Source organism: Bacillus rossius, chromosome 3 (genome assembly GCF_032445375.1).
Source record: "Bacillus rossius redtenbacheri isolate Brsri chromosome 3, Brsri_v3, whole genome shotgun sequence".
In the NCBI taxonomy this organism is placed as follows: domain Eukaryota; kingdom Metazoa; phylum Arthropoda; class Insecta; order Phasmatodea; family Bacillidae; genus Bacillus; species Bacillus rossius.
In genome coordinates, this window is record NC_086332.1 from 24587547 (window position 1) to 24613747 (window position 26201).

The 26201-nt window shown below is 38.4% G+C and overlaps 1 protein-coding gene across 7 annotated transcripts; it reads right to left on the bottom strand.

Moving 5' to 3' along the window:
• LOC134530372 (mitotic checkpoint protein BUB3) lies at nucleotides 1–26201 on the bottom strand. 7 transcript variants are annotated; one of them, XM_063365142.1, is made up of 8 exons: nucleotides 26131–26201; nucleotides 17199–17407; nucleotides 16046–16115; nucleotides 13533–13684; nucleotides 10212–10370; nucleotides 6609–6754; nucleotides 5078–5217; nucleotides 1–595 (listed from the first exon to the last, which is right to left on the bottom strand). In XM_063365142.1, exons 2-8 carry the CDS (start codon nucleotides 17394–17396, stop codon nucleotides 477–479), a joined length of 984 nt encoding a protein of 327 aa, XP_063221212.1. In that variant the 5' UTR covers nucleotides 17397–17407; nucleotides 26131–26201; the 3' UTR covers nucleotides 1–476. The 7 variants fall into 7 exon arrangements, with proteins under 7 accessions (XP_063221212.1, XP_063221210.1, XP_063221209.1 ...); XM_063365140.1 differs by lacking the exon at nucleotides 26131–26201 and adding an exon at nucleotides 25955–26045; XM_063365139.1 differs by lacking the exon at nucleotides 26131–26201 and adding an exon at nucleotides 21039–21159.

The window sequence follows — 26201 nt, forward strand, 5'->3', positions numbered from 1 at the left end:
TCATTTTAGTTTTACTTATTCTTCACTTCTATGATTTCAAACAAAAGCATTAAAAAAAAGTCAAATATAACAGTTTTTCAACTTTCTTGCAAGTCATAAACATTGAGTAGCATACAGAAGTTTTAATTTCTATAGCATAAGGCCACTGACCATACTGAAGCAAAACATATTTATTAAATAAATGAAAAAATTTTCAAAGAAAAAATATGAATTCCAGTACGATACAGATATTTATCTCATTTAAAAATACATATGCTGACAATATTTTTTATAGTAAAAAATATACACCAAAATCATTAAAAATATATTAGTCAACATACATACATCATATTTATCATAAATTATTCAACAGAAACATTCACACATAACCACATATCACACACATTACTATTGGTACAAAAGTTGGTTGAGCAAATCGCACTGAAAAAAAGTTTCCATTTTTGTTTTCAACAAATTATATGTTTTTAAGAAAAAGATTATTTTGGTTTTGTTTCTTGATCTGTTACGTAGCGTATGAAAACATTATTTTCTGGCATTGGATCTGGATGTGTCTCTTGCTCGTACATGTAAGAGCAGGCAATGGCTAAAACTGTACCTGAAAACAGAACACACACTGCATTTGTAGGCGCAGAAAGAACTTTAAGGCAATAGGAGCTCCAAGATTGCACAGCAGGACACCTCATTTACACTTTTCAGGGGAACAAAGAAAAAAAACTGTAAATTGCAGGAAAATGTAAATTGAGGGAACACTCTACAACTATCTAATACATATGTACCTCATATCCTGTATGTATTCCTTCTTCAACAATATACTTTGAATTCACAATAAAGAAAAATTTAATGTACACTAGGCTACTAATATACCATCAATATTCAAGCCATGCCTAAAATAGGTACATCCCATAAAAATCAACTAAAATTTTAAGTTTATTTCTTGCTTGTATTATAAGGTTGAATAAAAATGTACAAAAACATTGAGGTGTTTAAAAGTGTATAAGAGAGAATTTATAATTCAAACAAATATTCTAATTTTGCTTTTAATCCCAATTTTAGTTGACACCATATAACTATTAAATAAATATTCAGAAAAAAAAATTATTATTTTGTATCAACTTAACTGATAACAAAAACAGTGTCCCAAATCTGAGACATAACTAACGTATCTTACCAATAGCAATCGTCATAGTACACACCACGAAAAAGTGTGTAGGCTATCAAATATATATAGTAAAACCCTGTTAAGATTTTTTCAAGGGACTGCATTAACTAATTAACAGGGAAACATGAATAAAACAGTTGCTACATATAAACAAATTTCACTCACATGACATACCTAGATTATGCACAATTTGTACAGCTTTATTATTTAAATTGGACCATTTGTGGGGATTCCATTACCACAAATATTTGCTGTTCAGAATAAGACTAGCATCAAACTTTTAAAAAAAGAGCTTGTGGCCATATCTCAAATTTATGTTAAATTATTTTATATGAATTTAAGTAATTATTCAAAATTATGACTTATCTCTTAAGATTTTATGTAAAACTAGTAACATTCTTGGTACTGGTGATGACCTTAGCAGTAATTTTTTGCAGCATTCTTTAATCTTGCCTCAAGAATAATACTAAATGTAGGTATAAATAATTCCTAAAATTCTTTGTTGTAAATACATTTGGCTAAATATAGTGAGTAGGTGGTATTTTATTTATGGATTAACTGTGAATTATACGAAGTTAACCTTGATACAACGGAAAAAGAATCGTGAATGTAATATCACCGACCGCAGCTGTTTTATTTACAGCCATAAACATCTTCAAGTCACAGATGACCAAAATCAATGCCATATTTGAAAGATTATAAACAAAATACACTAAGAAATTGTTAAGAAAGCACAGGCTACAAATTATCCCCTTTCAAATAAAATTTTTATTGCAACCGCACCATCACTCAAAAACCATTTCCCCCCCTCCCCTCCAGTCACAAATACGATTTTCTGTGACAATGTTTATTCTTCCCAAGGTACGAGTTTATATCCTGAGCTTTTTGAATCGTTTTAGATTTTTTTAACAGCCGTAGATGATCGTTACTGCAGATCTTCCGTAATCATTGCAACGTCTTCTCACAGAAAACAAACTCACGAGGCACAAACCATGCAAAATGTCAGTCATTCCTTTAAGCAATAGCAGGTTAGCCAACCTTGAAGCTTGAAGGAAACTGCGCTAAACAGCATTGTCATGCGGCACTGCCAATTTTTTAATATACTGACATCGTCCGGGGCTGCGCCCTAGCTCGATATGCCACCACCTCCCTAACCACCCTCCTTCCTTCCTCGGCATTTGAACCGCTCGCCGACGTCACGGGAGTGTGTGTGCGTGTGAGAGAGCGCCACGGACTACAGGAAAAGGGCGCAGTAGAGTCAGTGCTTCGCTCCCGTGATTATTATTAAGTGTCATTTTTGTTGTTTTCTTTAAAAAAAAACCATTACGTAAATGTAGCTTTTAATAACAGTATTCCCTTCAATTTTGTTCCACCTAACTATTAAGCTGGCCGCTATATACGCAGACTTGTCGAAGGCCATTTGGCAATATTATCTTTTATATTTAATATTTGATTAACTTAACTTTTATGTAATTGCAATGCATGTAGCTTTACTTTTAAATGTGAAGAGGTGTTTGTACATTTTATGTATTTCTTAAATCGGCCACGGCGCGGTCTAGTTGGAATAACGGTACTGTCCGTTTCGGCGCGCAGCGCCACTGTCTTGCTACCACGGCGGCCATTTTTCACCCCAGTCTCTTCTCATTGCTACCCGAGGTAGGACGCTTCCAGCACTCCGGGGACTTCAACTTTGCTTCCGCTGATCTGGTAAGTCTGTGTGTGTAATTTTACATCCTAATCGCTTTCGTTCATCCTCGGAGCCTACCTCGGGGGCTGACTGTTTCATTAAATATATTAACCCTGTTTGCGGGACTTTGAATAAACGCGAATCTTAAATCCCGGCCACGTGGTGGCCGGCTCTCATCTAAACTGATCGCGCCGCAAGGCTTTTGAACAGCTTTCTTTCTTGAGTAGATGTAAATTGTTGTGCGAGCCCCCTGTTCCTACAGGGAATAATAAACCACAAAAGCCCCAAACTCATGTTGTTCTTTTAATTGACCACGTGTTTACCCTCATCGGTGGGCGTGTGGGACTCCCTAAGAGCCCACTGCGTAAGCATAGCGTGCCCAACGCTGAGAGCGGGCTGAGGTCAGGTTATTCTATAAGTAAACTCATGTTGTTCTTTTAATTGACCACGTGTGTACCCTCATCGGTGGGCGTGTGGGACGCCCTAAGAGCCCACTGCGTAAGCATAGCGTACCCAACGCTGAGAGCGGGCTGAGGTCAGGTTATTCTATAAGTAAACTCATGTTGTTCTTTTAATTGACCACGTGTGTACCCTCATCGGTGGGTGTGTGGGACGCCCTAAGAGCCCACTGCGTAAGCATAGCGTGCCCAACGCTGAGAGCGGGCTGAGGTCAGGTTATTCTATAAGTAGCGCGCAGGGGAAACGAGTCATGTCTTCACACGGGCGACGTCACGCCCCAAGTTAGGAGTCTCACCGGGTCCACGTGCCTCACTACGTGGTGGCGCCCACTAACACACCACCTTAAAGCCGTCCGAACAACCCCCGGCCACGTCAATACCTAGCAGCATGATTTTTCAATACATGTTTTACGAAAAATTGTGCACAATTTGTGTGTAAGTATTTTTTTTTTAAGAGAAAACATCTGGCCAAAAACTAAATTTAAATGTTCACCATTACGTCCATCACAAAAAAGTTTTTTCTTCAGCACTCAACAATAAATGAAACTGTGTTCAGTTCCTCGAATAGCTGTGCCAGTTGCATCACGTGTCAGACCAACAGGTCAACCAATGGCTAGGAATTTGCGACTTTTTCAGGTGTTATGCCTTGAACGAGGGAAACGGTGTACAGATGGGAACAGCCTCAGAGTCAATATGACGTAACAGCATGCGGCATGTCGCATGTGACAAATGTTTTGATGGTCATGTTTGTCATTTTTAGGAAATGAATGTTTAAAAGTTTAACGATAAATATAGTTTAAGAGTTTAAAGATACACATTATTATTATATTAATTTTTCCTTAAATGCTGAACGTTATATGTGGGAAGTATCTATAAATGCAAACATATTAAAATGGGGTATTAACATTGAGATATAGGGAAGTGATGAAGGGAATAATTCCATGAACTTAATAGGTGGAAAAACGTAATATGCGGGAACGTTGTAAGCGAGTTTTACTGTGGTTTACTCGGCACAAGGCAGAGTGTGTGTGTTGAATCCAATCGGCGAGCTACTGACTACGTAAGCGTTCAATACAGGCATCAACCTAACTAAACACAATGCCAACCACCACTGGCTACATTTTCATACACGCTACACAACGGTGATGAAACAGATAATTGAAAACGTGTATGAATGAAAATTTACACATTGGACAACTTTGTATTCCTGTTTGTTAAATAAGTAAACTATAATTTCCTAAATAAATAAAACATTTTGAAGTTAAATAAAAAAATGTTTTAAATGGGGAAAAGAAGATTTTTGGACAACTTCAACATAAAACATAATAACATGTACCATACATCTTATGGAGAAAATGGTGGGACTGAAACATTTTATTGTATTTTATGGGAAACTGTATTGTGCGAGAACATCTTACATGAGTTTTACATAAATAAAGACCAGTTTTTACATCATATACAATACATGAACAGCGGGAAGAAAGTTATTTCCACGATGCAATTTGGGACAAAGTATTGCATTACATTTATTCACACGTAATTGGCATCTTAATAATTGCTGCTAATTGCGGGAAAATTAAAATACAGAGAACGCAATAATGGGGTTTCACTGTGGTGAGCACTGAACCAAATGTACAGTCACTCAACCACAAACTAAGACTTGTGGAGGATTAGGACAGAACCATCGACCCTTACACATAATGAGATGCCCAAGCGATCATGTCTTACACAGACGCAACCAAACTAAACTAAACCAAAAAATATTTTACTTACCATCACTGCTGAATGACAAGGATGCAATGGAAGTGTTGTAGCGATGGAACTGGCACAGACGCTTCTTATTGAACCCATCCCAAATATTCACATAACCATCGGAACCTCCTGTTGCAAAGGTGTTGTAGCCGTTGTGGAAACTAAAACAATATGAACATAACAAAATAAAAATTATGGTTCATAAAGCAGATGCATCAGAAGAGCTACCAACAACAATTATACAACTATATTTAAAAGAGAGATTGGTAAGAGCCAGGGATATATAGTAAATTACGATAAAACCAAAATTGCATGGCAAAGCATGTCCATACAACACATAGTAATACCAAAATGCAAGTTAATAAACCATTTAGCACCAAAATGTAACTAAAAATATCAAATCAATCAGCAATATCACAAAACTCAACCACAAAAATGTGTTCTTTAATATGGTTAATTCACCACATTAAAAATTTAACATGAATTTTGTACCAAAATGTATAAACAAAATGGATTGGAAAGAATTAATATAATTTTGTTTGATCTTGCATCTCTTAATAGATACATATTTTTAATCAATTACATTGGTACATTTTTCAAACACTCAAAAATTTGCTGATTTTTTAAATTTTTTTCTGAGTTCATTTCTGAACACTCTTATTACATTTTATTTTTTTGTATAAGTGGAACATGTGTCAGTCAAACTGAGATTATTTGGTGAAATAAGTACAAAGAAAGATTTATATGAATACAAAAATTGTATACAAATAAAAACAATAACACCTAAATATCCTGTTTTAAAAATGACTTGACATGAAAATACATAAAACCATTTTATCTCTTCCTTGTAATAGATGATAGGAGTTGAAAAATAACTATCATGATTAATACTATACTACAATAAGAAAACTTTAATTAGATTTTGGTGATAGAAATTATGTTTTAATGATGAATAACATATCATTGGAAACATTTGATAACAGTTAAACAGCACATTACTGTCTGCTGTGCTGGCTTTCGGTAGAGGGGAGATCTAAAAATAAACAAGCCAAAGAGTGTGTGACCAAGTTGTACAAGCAATCTTTGTGTCTAACTTGGCAGTGCACCAATTTCGAGGTACGGTGTGAAATTAAGACATTTTGGGAAGGTTCAGGATTTTAACTTAGACTTAATTATTCTATATCCGGTTATTGTGAGTACTTGTAGTTATGGGGATTTCTCTCACCATGTTCAGCTCTCGTAGTAGTGAGGTTCCACTGTGTATCATTTGAGATATGAGCAATTTACTATAAAATAACACAGCCCTGATCTAAATATTTTTCTACACAATGCACTATTTATTAAGTGTGGTACAGGGGTGCCTGAGATTAATAAACCACAACACTTCCTTTTAGAATTTTTTCCAATAATAACCTGTTATCACACAAGTACATACCATACCAGTTAATTCCCTTGCCTTGCCCTTAAGACTAATTTACCTGAGAGGGCAGAACATATTGCTGAAAATTCTAACTAAAGCAAAGGAAAACTGGTGCAGATAAAATCCAGTCACCTGATGGCATTGACAGGGTAAATGTTTTCAATGCCTCCGTCCTTAATTCTGTGGCACTTGAAAGCATATTTCTTCTTCTGTACTTCTGGACTGGTGTCCAAGTACTCTACCGCAACACGGCCTTCGATGCTACTGAGAACATAACCCTGTAAACCAAAGCCAGAAAAATATCACTCATATTATATAACACTTACAGTTTAAAGCACTTATTATAACATGTATGTATTATTTGAGGAGGATTAGTGGAACTATTCATTTTTGTTACAATTAATTACAATTCTGAGTTATATGTACAAATTTAATGGCATATAAGGGTATAAAAATATCTTTCCAAGATAGTTGATGATTACTTAACTACAGTCTAATGATTTGGGAACCACTACGAGAAAATAACTGATTAGTATTTCATGAAGACAACTACAACTGTTGTAATTATAACACCAGTCCATGAATAATGACATAGACTGAATACAGGGTGGCCACTATATTTGTGATAAAAAATTCCAGGTTTTTTCCAGGTTTTTCCAGGTATTTTACAGATTTTCCAGGTTTTGCAATATATATACAAAATGACATGTTTTTATTTATGTAATACATGATACAAAGCACACATTTTAAAACACGGAACTGTATAGTACTAAATATAAAACAAAAATGCACAAAATGTGATACATACCCAACTAAAAAAACAGGTGGCAGTTTACTAAATATATATTTGCCACATAACTTTAACCTTTTTTGTGTTTAAAATTTCTTCGTCTATGAGAGCGGTCTGTTTTAAGGCATCACTCATTATTTTGACTGTTTTTGCCTTAAGTTCCCTGAGGTTCTTTTCTGCTTGTCTTGGATCAGGCTGAAAACATCAGGCTATACGTGTAAGTTATAAGGAATCTTATTAGTATCATGAATTGAGATATGTTTTTCGAGTAGATATACACATCGACCTACCGGATGCTCGCCCGCGTCTTGTACTGTCGCAGCAATGTTTATTTTGACAGCTCAAGCAATTATCTTTTCCCGTGAGTTGATAGAAAAAGGTCGCTTCACACAGCATAAAAAAAGGAGCAACGCCACTTATTCCCCACGCAGGAAACACACTGGCTGCTGTCTGTCATCCCCCGCATTTCCCCCTTCCTTTCTTCTAACATTCCACGTCTCGCCTCTCGCGCGAGCAATAACGAAGCGATGTAGCAGTTGCACCACGCATTGGGTCGTGTTTATGCTTTGCTGGTGACCGCAGGAGGTCCAACATGCTTTTATTCGGTATACATGATCTTTCATTGCGTTTTTTTTAAATATTTTTTTCTGATTTTCACATTTTGGTCAAAATTTCCAATTTTTTTTACGGTTCCCGAGAATGTACTCGTAAAATCACTGCTTCGTTAAATCGGGGATCTGGTGTACATAATAATTATATGTTTAGTATTATTATTTTACAAATTTTAAGTGAACATAGCATTACCAACGTTAAAGGTAAGTTAATGCGGAAGGTTTATCGGCCGGCCTCAACGCACAGCTGCGAATATTCATAAAAAAACGTGCAGTGTCGTTAGTTACTGGACATATTTGACAGTTTATTGATAAGCGATGGATTACAAGACGTCGTAGTTTATAACACCGCTAAACCGTTGGAAGCTACTAGTATAAATTAAAGTACTAATAAAACTTTGTTACAGGAAGCGTGGGCTTCATCCTGAGCAGGTTGAGTGGAAACAAAATTCTGTAACTTGCAGGTTTCTTGATTGGTTATTTATAACTCTATTGTAATTCTTAGATTTGGCATGGCTTGTAAATGCTCCCCTACCCATCGTATCGATCTTGAAACTTTTATTGCATATCTTGCATCTCGCACAAGTTCTGTCTTTCGCATTGCATCGCCCATGGAACCTCAAGACTCATAACGACAGGAATACCTAGTAGACATTGCCGCAATAGCTTCCTAACAAACTGCACAGCGTAAGACTAAAACCGCTCGAAGACTTGTACTGAACAGAACAAATTAGAACAACACCCCGTGTTGCACGCCGTAGTGCGGTTCATATTCCCCCTCCCCCTCCGCCTCTTAGTGACGTATTGCGTCTATGAGGAAAGAAGAAACATGACACGCCTGGGAACACTACAGTCGCTGCCAACATGACACTGTACAGATTTGCCGCGTGATTATCAGACGCCGCGATGTACGTCTTATATAAGTTGTGCGCATTTACACCGCAGCATTTGCCCAGGAAAGAAATAAAATTCCAGACAGTTTCCCGGTTTTACCCGGGCCCTTTCAAATTCCCAACATATTCCCGGTTTTTCCCGTTTTCCCGGTTTGGTGGCCACCCTGTCAATAGGCCATACAGTGGATCCTAAAACCAGGTTCTATGCGATCCTATGTCAAGCCATTAAACACAATAGTAAAGCTAAGGCTCAGCAGGTATTTCGAAAACCAATCTGGCAGGGCCCAATCCCCTTTAAGTAACAATCCACATTTTTTATTGACAAAATACAGTGCAAACTCAGTTGACCAAACTAAAGGGGGGTGAAGCCATTTCAGGTAACAATTTTTTGGTCCACCCATGAACACCTATTACAATTTTTTTTTCTAATTACAGTACGTCATTCTCAACTCTTTTGAGGGTCAAACAAATTTGAAACACTCTTCATAGGCTACACTTGCGTTATTTTTTAGAGTTAAAATTAATTATTTAGTATTAAAATAAATAAATATATACTTATATGAATAACTCATTTAAAAATCCAAGTAACTTTTGCTTCTTTAATGCATACCTCCCAAAATTTTTAAGCAACAAATATTTCACCATTCACACCCTGTTTGTTCCTGTTCAGTACAGTACATGTAATTTTTTATTTGCTGTTTCGGAGGAATTTTGGATAACCCAGGTTTCGGTTAGACAGGGTTTTACTGTAGACATAAGGAGTTCCTTATTGAAGGCACTGTTTAATGTCTATGGTTAGGGACTGGTGCCATTCAAATAGAGCCAGCTGTCATGTGTGGTGGGTGGGAGAGTGAAGGGGAATAAAGGGAGAAGTGAGTGTCACCCACACATTAGAACCCCTGGTACAGTGAGATGAAGTATCATATGGTAAACTTCAGTAGTAGTAGTAGTAGTAGGACGCTCATGAATAACCATGATTCCTCCCCGCTACAAGCATCAGTACCTGGGGCATAACCAGGAAACTCTTAACCCTAGATGAGGGAGTGGGAAAAGGAAACAGGTAGATGATGGACATGGACTGTTAGTTACTGCTTTCTACAAGAAAACTTTGTTCTTCAATTTTTTTTCAGCAATCATAGATCATCCCTTTTGCATCTGTCATGCTGTGAAATCAAAAACCTTCTACTTTCGTAGATGCTACAAACCCGTGGTTTTCGCTGGCCTTCAGCTGTTGGTAAGTGTTTGAGCAGACCCAGTCAGAGGTGCGCGATGGTTATAAACTGGAACTATATGAATATGGCGCTCGGCCGCCATGTTGGTATCATGGCAGCAGAGTGCCAAATTCATATAGTTCCAGTTTACAACTATCTTCACGCCGCTGAATGGGCCAGCTCAAACAGAACAAAGCTCGACCTGGGGACAGCGAGGGACGCAGGCCCACCTGCTTGTTCGGGAAGCAGCGGATGCACCGGGTCTGGTACTTGAGGCTGGACTCCCGGCGCTGGTGCACGAACCCCATGTTCCGCAGGTCCCACACGAACACCTTCCGGCCGGCAGTGCCAACCACAAACTTCTCCCCGCACAGGCTCATTGTGTACACCTGCAACCAGAGACCCTAGATCGAGGATACCACTCACGGGGGTTGGATAACCAGTTATACCTGCGTAATGCAGTCACACATTACCTCAACGCTCATCCAACAGAAGTCCTGCCTACTACTGCAATGGCTTGACTGTGGCGTACTAACTAGGCAGGATGATTCTGCGATGGTTCCCAACTGCCTTCCGCAGGATGGCCGAAGGAAAAACACAATACTCAATCCTGAACCCCGGAAGGAAATTTTTACAAATGGGAAATTCTGACCTAGTCAGGAATTCAACCTGGAACCTTGGACTGTCAGCCACAAGTTCTAACCACTGAGTCAACTAGTGGGATAAAATAATAAAACCTTGAATGCAATACAACTTAGAAAATAACCAACATAAAAAATAACTAATATGTAACTAGTATGGCTAAAAAAAACTGTGTTCAGAGGTTGTAAGACAGAGACCTTCTTAAGTAACATTCGGAATGTAATACTGGTCTTTCATTGAGAATTAAGTTGCAATTTTACACAGATTTAAATGTAAGATGCAACGAATTTGATTAATTTTAACATACTAAATAAATACGTACAATACATATGTACCTAAAACCATTTTGAATTACCATTATATCAAAATAAAAATTTATATATACATACAGTAATTGGTTAACAGAGGAGTAATCTTTGTCTACATGCCACAATTAAAATTAAACATTTAAATAACAATACTTAAGTGATTAATGGAAATATGAGGAGGTGTTTGTAGTGAAATTAATTTTTAGAAGCTTTTTCCTTTATTTCCGAATGTGAGACAAAACTTGATTGAAAATAACTAATCAAATACATAAATTTTTCATGTGTTTTTTGAGCACTGAGACAAAAAGTTAGATGACGACAGTGTGCTAGACCAAGCGAGGCAGAGCGACACTCAAGCAGTAGGTTCATTGGATGAGAAATGTGTGTGCATTCCTATCAACTATAACATCAAAGACTGCCACAAACCAAACTACATACCAGCATAACAATAGCAGATGAATTTAAGGATGTGTCAATCTACTTGGAAGCAGAGTTATTTTCAGACAGAAGATCAAAACATTTATCATTTCTGATTAATTTTCATTCAGGATTTAATCTATTGCAGTAAAACTTACTTAAAATCAAAAATCATAGGAATGAAACCTATTTTTTAAAAATAAAGTACCAATGTAAATAAATGATACATTTAAGTTCAGCATAAAAAAAAAAGATTAAAGGAGAAGCAAGCATTTATTGCCCTGTAATGCTGTCAACATTGTCATTAATACATTCATAGAGGTCCGGAAAAATGTTTAATTTTTTATCACTTTTTGAGATATCAAATTTCACGTTCTTTGAATGATTCTTGCAATGAGGAATTTTGATTTAATACAATTTCTAAGACATATGCCATTGCAGTTTTGCAATGTTTGTCATGGGGAAAATCGGCTGATATAGGCTTGTTTCTGTGGGTTTATGTTTTCATTTTTATTTCTTGTTTTGCATTTATGAATTTTCTCATGACAAACAGTGCAAAACTGCAATGGCAGATGTCCAGGAAATTATAATAAATCATATCATATTTTAGTTATATTATATGGTTTATAAAATAATTTGAAATGATTTCAAAAGATTGAATAATGTTAACCAAACCAACTCAATGTAGTTTGGCCATAATGTGCTTAATTTCAATTAATTGAAATCAATAACAATTAAAAATTTATAAATTAATGCATAATATTAAATACTTAAAAAGTAATAAACCTGGATTCACAAGGTACTTACAAAACAAATTATTTAATTATATTCAAGTGGGTCTTCAGTACAACATCCAACAGTACATAAAAATACATTAAAAATAAAGATTTTAATTCAGTGTTTGATTAAGTGCAAAAAGTCATTTGGCGAAGCCCTGGCCTGAAAAGTTACTTTGGGTTTTGCATGATTCAGAAATATTTTTCTCAATTTAAGAAAAATTACCAATACATAAGAAATTCACAATTCCATACAATGTATGTAAGTAAAAAAAAAATTCTACAATTATCAAATAATGATTATGAAAATCTTAAGTGGTCACTTGGCTAGAAAATAAAAACATCTGGAGTACAAAAACATAATAGTAGATATGCTCAGCAAATATCACTATGGAGCACCCATAGGTATATTAATGGAAAATATATCTATGGAAGAAGTAAGTGTATGGATCCCGGGGAATGTGTGTGTGTGGGGGGGTTGGGGGGGGGGGGCAAGGAAACTCCTTCCCCTGGAATCAAAAAGCCCCTCTCTGAGGGGGCACGCTTAAGCTTGCACAATTATAACTGTGAAACAGGAATGGGAAATGTAATTTCGCGGCCCCCTTCTTTCTGGGAATCCTACATATGTTTGCTCCACGAAGTTGGTATTGATTGATTTTGAGTGAAGCTGAGAAAGTAGTAAGATTATTATTCAGCAGTTGGTAGACACAGTTTCAGAATAAAAATCTTGAATGTCATTATAATTTTAATTAATTACTAAATTGTATGATTTAACTTTTTATAATGAATGCATCACATGCAAACATTCAAAGAAAATTAATATTTCACACTGGAGAAAAAAAAGCACACATAACAAACATGTTGGTGCATCTTCTACACTGACTGCGAAAACATGACGGAACATGTTGGTGGGAAATGTTTAATTGGAAGCTAGATTTTCTTATATATGTACTTGCGATAACTTTCCATTATTTTTTATTGCACGTGGTAATGTGAAAGATGTTGATACAGTTTTTAATGGTTGAATTTCAGTTCTATTTTGCCAAACCAAACAATTTCACAGTTTTTTCCCCTCAAATTGAGGTTAATTTGGATGTTATCTCACAATATCACAATTCATGACAATTCCATGACTCTATATGTGGATTGCATACTTTCCTGAATGTAAAACTCTGGGGGTAGTATGTCATGTCCAAGATATACAAAAAAAACATTTCCCAGTTGATGTGGGACTATATTAGCAATATGCCTACCTATACATGTTCAACTGTTAAGGTACTACTGCGAAAAATTACAAAAATTTAAATCGTAACTGAACAGTATCTCGATTCAGTGGAAAAAAGACCAGTTCTGATCAGTTCCGAATGCTCTCCCATCACGAGAAAGGTTGAGGGGAAGCAGTGGTAACCTTGTCGGGCTGCGTGTAGGTCCCCACGTTCCGCGGGCTGCGGGGGTCCCACAGCTTCACGGTGGAGTCCCAGCTGCCCGTCAGGATGCCGTTCACCTCCGGCGAGTACTCTACCGCCCTGATGGCATCATCGTGCGTGCCCACGATGGTCTCTGCGGCACGAGGCAACCCATACAAGTTCCCGCAGACAAAACTAAAATTAAAGTGACGCGAGCAAATGCTTAACGCCTGTGAATATTCTGAGGTGATTCCCGGTGGGCATGCATAGAACCAAATGTCAAAGCAAAACACCATAGTCCTGCACCATACGAGGCTCTGAAATATGGTGCATTCAGCAAGAACAACCAATGTCCACATATTTTTTTTATAGCAAAAATAATCATTTCCCACAAAATCTTAAGAAAAAATAATCATTGTCATTATTATTATTATTTCATTTTAACCTTATCATGATAATGATTTATGGTATTTACTTGGTGGTTTTCAACTGTTTTCATGTACTAATAATTAATAAATATAAAGAAAATTATTTTCAATTTTGTAAACAGAGACAAATTTGTTTTGGCAAACACAACCTTAATCCAGTAACAAGAAAGTTTCAAGGCTTAGTATTGTATAACTATATTTTCATATTAGGTTTGATTAAAACATCAAAGCGGAGTACTAAAGTGCTATTTACGTTACTGTATAAGTATAAGTTTTAAATCATTAAGTACCAATAACACGAGCAAGGGGGTAACATTTCTTTTGCTTCTTCTGGAAAAATTTCTATTTTGTACTACAGTTGTTTTTGCCAAAAAGTTATTTTCCATTCATTTGGTCATTTGACTAAATGCAACTGGCCAAAGTATAAAAAGTATAAAAAGTAGTTTGTTTCATAGGGTTTAACATTGCAAGTTACGCAGAGGCCTAAGGTGACTGTGCCTCTGAGATTACTGTAGGCACTGAGCCACCTTGTTTCCAGGTCAGCGCTCATGAATTGAAGTAGTCGTGGTGCAGTGATGGAACCCACGACTGTCACCACACGAGCATGACATGGTAGCTATCAGGGCCACTGAGGAACCTTCAAAGTTATTCATACAAGTAAGAAGCCTAGTTTCCATGCAAATACTTTTTTTTTTAGAAATTTATTTTAGTTATGTTCTTTTTTCTCTTGGAAAGGGATTATGATTTCATCAGTTGTTTGTAAAATAAGCATCCAGTACTTGAAAACCTATGTATATACTCTTCCCTAGTAAATTTCTAATGTTCGAAAATTATTTTAACCTGGATTAAAATTTTTCAACACAAATTTTGTAGAGTTTCTAATTTTTAATTAAAATTTAATGTCATTCAAGCCAAATTACAATTGTCACACAGCAAGTTGACAATTTTTAAATGAAAAAGACCACCATATCAAGAATACAGAGTCAGTAACTTATTTGTTGTCCTTATCAGGGCTTGGTTGAGCCAGTATTAGGGTTACCAAGTGTTTTTATTAAAAGACACAATTGCCTAAAATGTAAAATATGTCAATGTGGGAATTATTTTTTGCAACGTAAGGAACTGTAGAAATAACAATAGTTTTCACTAGTACATATACACAAATGTCTAATTTCCTCAGACCCTAATATTATTAATATAAACATATTATTAATATAAACTTTAAATTATAACAATGACTTCAAAAAAATTTCAGAAATTATTTCATCCAACATATGGTTTACTGAATTGCACTCAAACTTAGAGCAAGTTCAAGAAATTATATCCACTAGAAAAATAGCTACGATATGATTGAACTATTAAATTATCTGTTTGTTCCTTTCAATGTTCACTAAGCTAAAGTGAAAAAATAATAAACCCTAATCCGCATAGTGTACAGAAATATAATCTGTATAGTACTGAAAGAAGTATCTACATATGGTATTAGTTCACTTTTCAAGAGCACAAATAATTTATTCTAGAAAGTTGATCAAATGACACAACTTTCCTAATCCTAGCATAAGTTTACAGTACGGTTACTAGATGACAAACATAGTTAAACATCCGCAAAAAGAAAACACATAATATACAATTGTTTGAAGGTGTTACATTATTGTTATTAGTCAGTTAAAATATTAATAGGCCTGGAAATAGGAATAAACACTCAATGCAAGTTCAAAAAAAAAAATTTAAAAAAACAATTTTGCCAGAATTGTAATACTATAAAACAAAAATGTTCCTATTATTTATGTAATTGACCTAATCTAACCAACATTTCACTTTTCCATCATAAAAATAAATGTTTGAAAAAGCACAAATGAAGATTATTTGGCTATATATATGATTCGTGAAAAATGAATCGTAGGCTTTTCAAGGAGACAACATTAAAAAAAAAAATTCTCTTCTACTGGAAACTAACCCTAGTTTACAGCTACAAGCACAAAACATTAAAAGTCTGCTTCCTGCTGATTTTATACCAGTCAAAATGAAGGTGAAAAAACAAAGAATATTCCAACCATACAGATTTAAGCCTTAGGTAAAGAGATACCAACCTGAGTTACTGTTGAAGTCGTACATTTTCAGAGTGCAGTCCAATCCCCCACTGTACGAATGGACGGCATCCTGAAATACAAAAGCTTTTTAACTTTCCCACCCCAAACCTTTCCTTGCTAGTTCCATCAATATTTATTTACAACTCAAGAACTTCTAGGAAAACATGCGTTATCCTAAGTTTCTGGGTGATTAAATGAATACTAAGCTTTTGTTGCTATAATTCTCCATACTAAAATCAGATGTGATCCTATTTATCTTATGGTATGTTCATGTTGTAATGACTGAAACTTAACCGTGTTTCGTCTTTTGTTTTTGCTGCATTGAAATTATTCTGTTGCTTCTACCAATTTTTCACAAAATTATTATGTACGTTATAAAGGATTCTACAAGGCTGCAGTGTGTTCAAATGCAATCAGTGATCGTATAATTTTTTTAAGTCGAAAGTTTGTAGCAATGTTCAGTATAGTATTTTTAAATTATACATTTAGTCAGTATATTGCATGACAAAATTGTCAGAAAACTATTTTGGTTGTTTTAAAAGGGTTCTAAAAAACAATAATTTAAAGATCCTGAAAATTAGTACAGATTAATAAATTAGCAAGCTCAGTTTAAAAGCTTTGCAAATGACTGTTGAATATCAAATGTACAAAAAAAAACTATTTTACAATATTTAAGAAGATAGAAGAAGTACCAACCACCACATGCTGTTACATACCGATAGGACTAATCGTTAACACAAGTCATTACTGACAGTATTTAGAGCATTTAAGTAAACAAATTACTATGAACTAAGCAATATAAATATGAAACATTAACTGTATTTCCTTCTTACTGGTCACCAGGAAGGGCACTGTTCATAGAAATAGTTTTGATGGTAGAACAAAGAGAGAAATAAACTTGCCAAGCTAAGCTATGTAATTTATCCTAAAGTAATTTGTAATAAAGTTGATTAATTTAAAGTGTTTAGTTTTCTAAAGCTTACTGTAAAAATTACTTCACCATACACATTTACTTAATACAAAATATCCTACAGTGGTTTTTTGACACAGACAGTATGAACAAATGTTTGGTCTGAATATCCTTTCCTAACTCATTTGCGCTGAACAACGTAAATTGTCGGAACTGCCGCCCACGTGACCAGCTTCGCTCTACCTGAAAACACACGTCCAGCACGGCTTGATCATGGGTGTACTTCAGCCTCAAGTTGTTGGTGAGGACATCGTACAGACGGACAGAGTCGTCCCACGAAGACACCAGCAGGAACTGGGACGAGTTTGGGCCAAACTTGACAGATGATATCCCATCTTCTGGGGGATTTTTTAGTTTGAACTCTGTTCTCGACTCTGTCATACCTGAAACTTCTGTAAAAAAAAAAACAATCTGCAAACATAGCATTGACACAATTCCCTAACAGCCTAAAACCAGATAAAGGAGTCACCACCAGTAGCACAGTGAATATGAATAACTTGATAGGGTGCAGCACAGGAGGCTGACGGAGACGGAAAAGGTTGGTAAGGGACAAAAGGGTGGTAAAATGGGCAGGAGACTTCCTTAGTGATCGGAAACCGGGTGAGGGTGGGAAAGTAAAGATTGGAGATAAGAGACGAGACGTCAGGCGTACGGCAGGGGAGTGTTACGAGGCCCCTTCTATTCCTTATTATGATTAACGATATTGGACAGGAAATGTGGATGTATGAAACATTTGGAAGGGGGAGAAGGGGGCAAAATTGCCAAGCGAATTTAACAGGCTAGAGCACTGATCAACAATGATGAATAGAATAGCGTTAAATAAAAACAAGACAGAGGTGTTACGGTTTACAAGGAGAACAGTATTCGAGGAGTAGGAGATACCGGAGGCAGAGGATTGCAAGTACCTGGGGGTAACCCCACGAAACAACCTAGGATGGGGGAAGCAGGTACAGTAGGCGGTATGGAAGGGGAGGCGAGGGCTAAGGCTGACTGGCAGGACAGTGAAGAGAACAGAAAGGAAGGTAAAGACAAAGGCGTACTCCATGTTGCTGAGGCAATTTGGGACCTGAGTCTGGTAACTGAGATAAGAGGGCCCAGGGCAGCGAGATTGGTCGTGAGTATGTGGAAGAGAAGGTATGGGTAAGAGGGGGAGACAAACAGACCATAGGTGGTGATCAAGGAACTGGGATGGGAAAACCTACGGATTTACTACCAATCTGAAAGGATTTGTTAGTGTGCCTACTAAGGGAATTATGAATTTTTTGTTATTCAACCCCTGTTTATTCCACCCCTTGCTTCATGGTAGGTAGTAAAAAATATTATATCATACAGAAGTTAGATAGGATTTCAAGGTTTTACAATAAGAACAAATTTATAGTGTACATGGTACACAAATTATGAATTTTATTTTAAATTATACCCTTGTTTTTATCAAACTTCTGTAGCAATGGTTTATCTTATCAAAAATTGTTTCAGACAAAAGTTTTAAATAAAAATTATAAGATTTAGAAACAATTTGTCCTTACTAAGGGATATAAAAAATTTTTTTTAATTTCCCACACTATTTTTTTTTACACCTTGCAGTTATGGGTTGGTGTATAAAAATTATTTCAAAAGAAAGTTTTAGAATATTATTTATACATATTTGCAAACAATTTTAATGGATTAATTAGTGTGAATAGTAAGGGAGTACCTATTGAATTTTTTTGTCTTTCAATCCCTGATATTTTCCACCCCTTGTAGAAATGGTTGGTCATATAAAAAATAATTTAACAATTAATTTAACAATTTAACAAAAAAGTACCATTTTAAAGTTTGGTGTTAATATTACAAATTTGTGAAATAGTGAGAACAGTCTGTTAGGTTAGCTACATTAAAAATACTTTGAAATATTGTAGATGGTTGGTTAGGTTAGTATAACATTATTTTAAATATTTGTAAGTTGCTAACCTAACCAACCATTCATACAATTTCACAGTATTTTTATTTTAGCTAACCTAACCTAATCAAATGCCCACACATATTTTTTAATGTAGCTTGAAAATTCTATAATTTCTGCTTTATTAAAGTCTATGAAAAATGATATTGACATCTTTCCCAAACATTTTTGTGCTATAATATATGCTACCGAAGTTGCACGAGCGAGTAGCGAACTTAGGTGAACTTCGGAACTTTTCGGGCCTCAGAATGGTATGTGTGTGAATCTCAGGTCTCCCAAGTTGCTACGCTAAAGCACAATGGTAAAAGCTGCATTGTTGCACAGGCTACCTAATGTAAAATATAAGCAGTAATGCCTCTAAAACCAGTAGAAATTTACACTGTTTTAAAGGCAAATAGAGCAATTAATATTGTACTGAATAACATTTTCGAAATTTTTATTATTTTATTTATGAAAAAGCCACAAGGTAAGAATTTTACCACATTAATTAGTAATTACTATATATTAAATAATTTTTCTAAATATAGACATATATATATATATATATATATATATATATATATATATATATGTGTGTGTGTGTGTGTGTGTGCTGAAGGAGTGCCCCATGCTGAATTAAGCTGCTGTGGAGTGGGACGTGTACACAGCAGTGCCTGAGAGGAACATAGGGTAAGCAGAGGACAGCCACTAGGTGGGTGAAAGGCAAGTGGAGGAGAAGAAGCAATAATGCAAAATGGGCAATATGAAATAATCCCATCAGAGATAAGCTAGGGAAATTGAATGGGAGAGTTTAAAAGATCAAAGGTGGGCAAGGGTTGGTGAGGATGTACCAGACATTAAGAAGAATGGGAGAGTGGGGAAAACTGGAGAATTGGATAGAAGGAACCTAGAAGCAGGAGGGAGAACTTCAAAAAGATATTTAGAGAGAGGAGGAAAGAGCAGGAAGAACTTGTTGGTTACGAGAACAATTGGGGAATGGAAAAGTTTGGATGAAGAGTGTTTATTGGCAAGGAATGTGATGCATTAAAAAATATATATATAAAGGAGTGTCTGTTTACCACCGGGCTTGTGAACAACTTCGGTATCAAGCTCAAGATCAAACTGAAAACCATATCCTTCCATGAAAATGCTAGTCGTAAATTTTTCTGTATCAGGTAATGAAATAGTACAATTATTGCATTGCGGTTTTACAGAATAACAAAAAAAATTCAAGAATTAAAACAATTTTTTTTATTTTTTTTTATTTTTCAAAATATACCTAACAATTTCCAATATCTAAATTTAATTTTCGGCTTAACACTGCCTACTCTTCTTAATATACCATTACTGTGTATACATAATCTTTTTACCTTTGTTATCTACTGTCACTAAATATTCACGTTATTTAAGTTTATGATCACTGTGAAAGGTAAATAATTTATTATTTAAAAATTATTTATATCATAATTATTTATCACAATATTTTACTAATCAGTAAACTTAATTTAATAGTTACCGCCAACCAACGATCATACAATTAATCGCAAACCGCCAAATGCCAAATATAAACAAACCTAATGTTTATTTTTTATTTCCGCAATTTCACCACGTTTGCGTTCGATTTACAAGCAGTGTAGCGTTTAGTGATGGGTCGTTCGTTAACGATTCGTTCAAAAAGAACGAATCTTTGAGAGAACGAAATCTTGCGATTCGTTCGCGATGTAAAGAACCGGCTCTTTGAGAGCCGGTACCTTGAAAGATTCGGAAGAACGAAAACGCGGAGAGAACGAGAGAACGAGAGAACGAGATGAGAGAACCGGCCACGCGCCCGGTCCGATTCGTTCGTGAAATGATTCATGACGTCAGGAGTCTGAAGAATTAGTAATCACAGCGTGTGCATGTTCACAAGAGCAAACGATAACTGATCAAATAAAATAGGGTAACATGAAAAGTATCTATACCTGAAAATGTCAACTGTTAAGTAGTGGTTTAAAATTGCTTTTTCACATTCACATACACAAATTTGGAAATAAAAAACTAAAAAAAAAAAAACCAGTATGAATTAAAAAATAACAGGGAAAGTAACTACAAATGTTCACATTTACCATTTTTGGGTTAATTAATGTACTTCATTTGTTTCTCTTCATACTGAATCGCAGTAGTAGTATTAAATTTTTGTCTTTTTTCTCTAAATGTGTTGGTCTACATGTAAACACTTTACTGTCACTAGAGTGTAAATAGCCTATATATTAATATTTGTAACTTAAAAAGTAATAAAATATAAATAATCTTGTTTCATATACGCAACTGTGATTCACTGGTTACGGAAAGCAATGTTCAAATTCAAATACAAAAACACGTACGTAATACTCTAAAGGATGAACGAGTTACGACACCTGATAAAAGAGCCAGATCCTATACACAGAAAAGAACGAATTGACCGAGATGAACGAATCGTTCTGAACGAATCATTTCACGGCACTGATCCAAAAGAACCGATTCGGTCAAAAGATGGACAGCCTAAGTTTCACCCCCATAGATCGACATGCCCTTATTATTATTATTATTATTATTATTATTATTACTTAACCTGCAATTGGGCTTTCACCCGGTGGCAAGAACTCCCACTCACTCCCCTCTCCCCCCCCCCCCTCCATCAGCTTTCTCCTCAGCTCCCTCCCATCCCTGACCTCCACCATTTCCTCCCCCAGCCCATTCCACTCCCTCCCCGTCCTCACCAGGAAGGTGTTCCGCCCTCTCTCTGTCCGCCTCCACACCCTCTGGAGCTTACATCTGTGGTCTCTTCGTCCTCTGTACTCCCCTCTATGTACTTTGCTTCCCAATTGCCCCCATCCCCCTTCCCCCTTCAGCACCTTGAACATCCTGACCAACCTTTCCACTCTTCTTCTCCTCTGTAACGTTTCCCACCCCAACTCCTTAATCATTTCCGTTGGGCTATGCAGTTTCCCATCCTGCCCCTCCCTCCTTCTCCACATTCCCATCACCCACCTAGCCGCTCTGCGCTGCACCCCTTCCAGCTCCTTCACCTCAGTCACCAGGTAGGGGTCCCAGACCGCCGCCGCATACTCCAACATTGGCCTGACCAATGTGGAGTATGCCTTCTCCTTTGTCCTCCTCCCAGCTCCCTGCAGGGTCCTACCAAGCAACCCCAGCGCCTGCCTTCCCCTCCTGACCACCCCCTCTATGTGCTCCGCCCATCCTAGGTCATTTTTCAGTGTCACCCCCAGGTACTTATATCCTGCTGCCTCTCTTATCTCCTGCCCCTTCCAGTAATATACATTTCGTGTGACTTTCCTCCTCTTTGTAAATCTGACAACTTTTGTCTTACCAACATTCAAGGACATTCCATTTTTCTCCGTCCATTGCTCCAACCTTATCAAGTCCTCTGTTAAACATCCCCCTTCCCCCACAACCTCATACACTACACAGTCATCTGCAAATAGCCTCCATCTGGCTTTCATGCCCTCCCCCAGATCGTTTATCATAATTGTGAACAACAGAGGCCCCAGCACACTCCCCTGTGGCACCCCCGACGTCACTTCCCCCTCCTCGGAGCTTTCCTCACCCACTCTCACTCTTTGTCTTCTATTCCTCAGGAAATCACCCACCCAGTTTATCACCCTTCCATCCCTCACCAGCAACTCAGCCTTTTCCATTAACCTCCTATGGGGGACCTTATCAAACGCCTTTTCAAAATCTATAAAGATTGCATCTATCTGCTTCCCCCCGTCCACCGCTTCCACCAGGTCTTCCAACAGCCCAGCCATCTGGGTCTCGCATGAGAACCCCATCCTGAATCCATGCTGCCTGTTATCCACCCACCCCAGATCTTCCATTTCCCCCTTTACGTACCTTCCTACCAACCTCTCCATCACTTTTCCTACACAGGACGTCAAACTGACCGGCCTGTAACTTCCTGGCTCCGCCTTATCATTTCCCCCCTTGTAGATGGGAACTACCACTGCCTCCTTCCATTCCATTGGTAGTTTCCCCTCCTCCAGAGACTGCTTGAAAACCTCCAACAGGTACTTCCCAATCTCCCTATCACCCAACTTCAAATGACTATTCCCTATACCATCTGGCCCAGCTGCCTTTCTCCCTTTCAACCTCCTGATCACCTTAATTACATCTGTCAGTCGCAGCTCAAAGGCCTTCCTGCCCATTAAACTGTCGTCCTCTTTACCCTCCCATGCCTCCCCCTTTGTAAATACTGCCAGATATTGCTCCTGCAGTAAGTCTGCCTTTTCCCTGTCCTCTGTATATTCCTGCCCCCCTCCTCCTCTGAGAACCCCTATTCCCTCCTCACCCTTCACTCTTCTTATGTATCTGTAGAGCTCCGCCCCATTTACCGTCCCCCCTTCCCCCATCAGCTGTTCCATGTAAGCATCCCTTGCTTCCCGCGATTTCCTCCCTAGTTCCTTCCCAAGCGCCTTCATTTCCGCCTCTATCTCCTCTCCCCCAAGCTTCCTTGCCCTCGCATGCAGCCTCCTACATTTCCTTTTCAACACTTTCAACTCCCTTCCATAGTAGGGAGGGTCACCTCCTTGGCCTACCCTCCTCTGAGGTACAAAACGTGTAGCCATCTGCAGCAGAATATTTCTTAAGGCAGCCCATCTACCTTCGAGGTCCTCTATATCTACCCATCTACTGTATTCCCCCTTCAGGAATGCCTCTGCCCCCACTCTATCAGCCTTACCCCAACAGTTTACCACGTTTCCCCTCCTTACCCTTTTCTCCCTCCAGCCCACGTCTAACTCCACTACTGGGATCCTGTGATCACTGATGCCCTCCATTACCACACTTCCCCTGACCGCCTCCATTGGTCTCACAAGTACCACATCCAACAGGTTCCCGTCATCCTGCTCTCCTCTCCTGGCACCTTTTCTGGTGCTTTCAGTCACCACCTGCTCCAGTCCTCTGTTTGCCAGTTGAGATGCCCATCTCTGTTCCCTTGACCCCATCCCCTCCGGCCCCTTTTCCCATGCCACCCCTGGCATGTTCAGATCCCCCGCCACTATCACCCACTTGCCTTCCCCTAGCATGTCCAACCTGTCCTGCACCTCCCGTATGGCTTCATCCCCTTGCCCTGGTGGCCGGTACACCGCAATCAGCCGTACATTTTTCTCTCCTACCTGGAACTGCATCTCCAATAACTCCGCTCTCCCCCCAACCCATACAACCCTACCACAGAGTCCCTCTCGCATGCACACCATTACCCCTCCTCCATTCCTGTTCCTGTCCCTTCTAAATATTTCAAAGTGTGCTCTCTTCAGTTCCCCATCTCTAATTTCCTCGTCCAACCATGTCTCCACCGCTACAATGATATCCGCCCCATAGGCTTCCACCCTGCCCCAGAACTCCTCCACCTTCTTATATATACTTCTACAGTTTATAACTGCGACTTTTACATATTGGCATTTTCCCCTTTGCGCCTCTGTCCCTTCCGCCCTGATACGAGTGCCCCTTCCCCTTAGAACCCCGATTTCCAGCACTCTTGCAGCCCTATCCAACTCCACCCCCCTCTTTCCTCCTTCCTCGCTCCCCGTCCAACCAATCTGAGTTTTGTTGACTTTAGCTGTCACCTCCTCCCTAGCATTGCTATCGGCTCTATATTCACAATCACCCCCCTTCTCTCCACCTTCCTCACTATCTAGTTGCTATCTTCTTCCCTGCTGCTCAAACCTTGCCCTTTCCAAATGGCCAGAAGTCTCCCTTCCTAGCAGGTCTCCTAGCATCCATTTTCCCCTCTCTGTTAGGTGAACCTGATCCCTGCCCACACAGTCCTGCCCCACCCATTTCCTGCTATCTACCAACATGGCTCCCAAGTCCCTACACACCCTCTCATACACCTCGCTGACCGCCGCAGCCTTGACATAGTTTATACCCCTCCTTACTAGTACCCCACTGACCACAACTCTGGCTACAGGGAACTTCTCCTTCACCTTGCCCACTAGCCCCCTCATATCCTCCTCTACTTCCCTCCCCACCACTCTACCAGCCACATCATTTCCCCCTACATGAACAACCACCACCTTAACTTTACTGCTTCCTTTCATGCAGCCTACCCTCTCCCCCAAGTTCCTAATCTTTGCACCCCCAAACGCAGCTTTATATATACTTCCTTTCCCCACCCCCTGCAATTCTACCCCCTTCACAATAGAGCTGCCCAGGAAAATCACTTCGGGCTCCTGTCTAACTATTGTACCCCTTTTCGTATCCCTGCCCTCTTCATGCCTGTTCACATCTACGTTGCTTGTACCCACAGCTTTACTGCCGGCCTCCTCCCGCACCCTCCTTGCTACCCCTTCATTCTGCAACCTGACACCTGTTTCCTGAACTTCCCCAGTACATGCCTCTGCATATGTGGCCTTAACAGCTTGAGTCCTTACTTTCTCCCTCCCTTCCAGCTCCTCCACCCTCCTGCGCAGCCCATCTACCTCCACATCAGCCTCCTTTCTCATCTGCCTTTCCTTCTCAACTTCCTCCTTTGTCCTCTTCAGCTCGCACTCCAGCCTTTCGACCCTTACTAACACACTTCTCAACCCATCCTCCCTTTTTACTTCTTCCTCTACCCTCTCTAATCTATGTTTTATTTCCATCTCCTTCCTGTACAACACCTCACCTAATCCTTCTTTCAAATCGACTTCCCTCCTTGTCCCACTCAGACCCTCAACAATCTTTCCTCCCAGAATATCACCAATGAAATTGAGTGCCCAGTCCTTACCCACATCTACATTCCCTCCTTCCCTCTGAGTTCCTGACACCCCACCTACCAGCTCCTGGCTACCACTGCTTCCTGCCATTGCCACTACACTTCCTGAACCCTTGTTATCCTTGTCACAATCCTTACACATCCACTCCTGCCCCAGACTACCCAGCTCCCCCTCCTCTAGTCCTGCACACTCCGTATGGACCCAGCCTTCGCATTTGTCACACCGTACACCACTCTCTCCATCTTTCCACACCTTTTTACAACCCACACATTTAAGCTTCGACTTACATTTCACCCTACCCATTTTGTCACAATTCACTATTCTACACTAACCTATTACCCAAATAACTTAAATAATATATAATCCTACTGTAATAACCAACAGATAATCCTACACCTTAGATCTTATTTCTACTCTAATTAAACGGCCACGTGGCGACCGCAAATCAACACAACACTACTACCTCCTTATGCAAAAGATTAAACACTAAAACCCTTAATTCTTATCTACATTGATACAAAATATATAATGTTA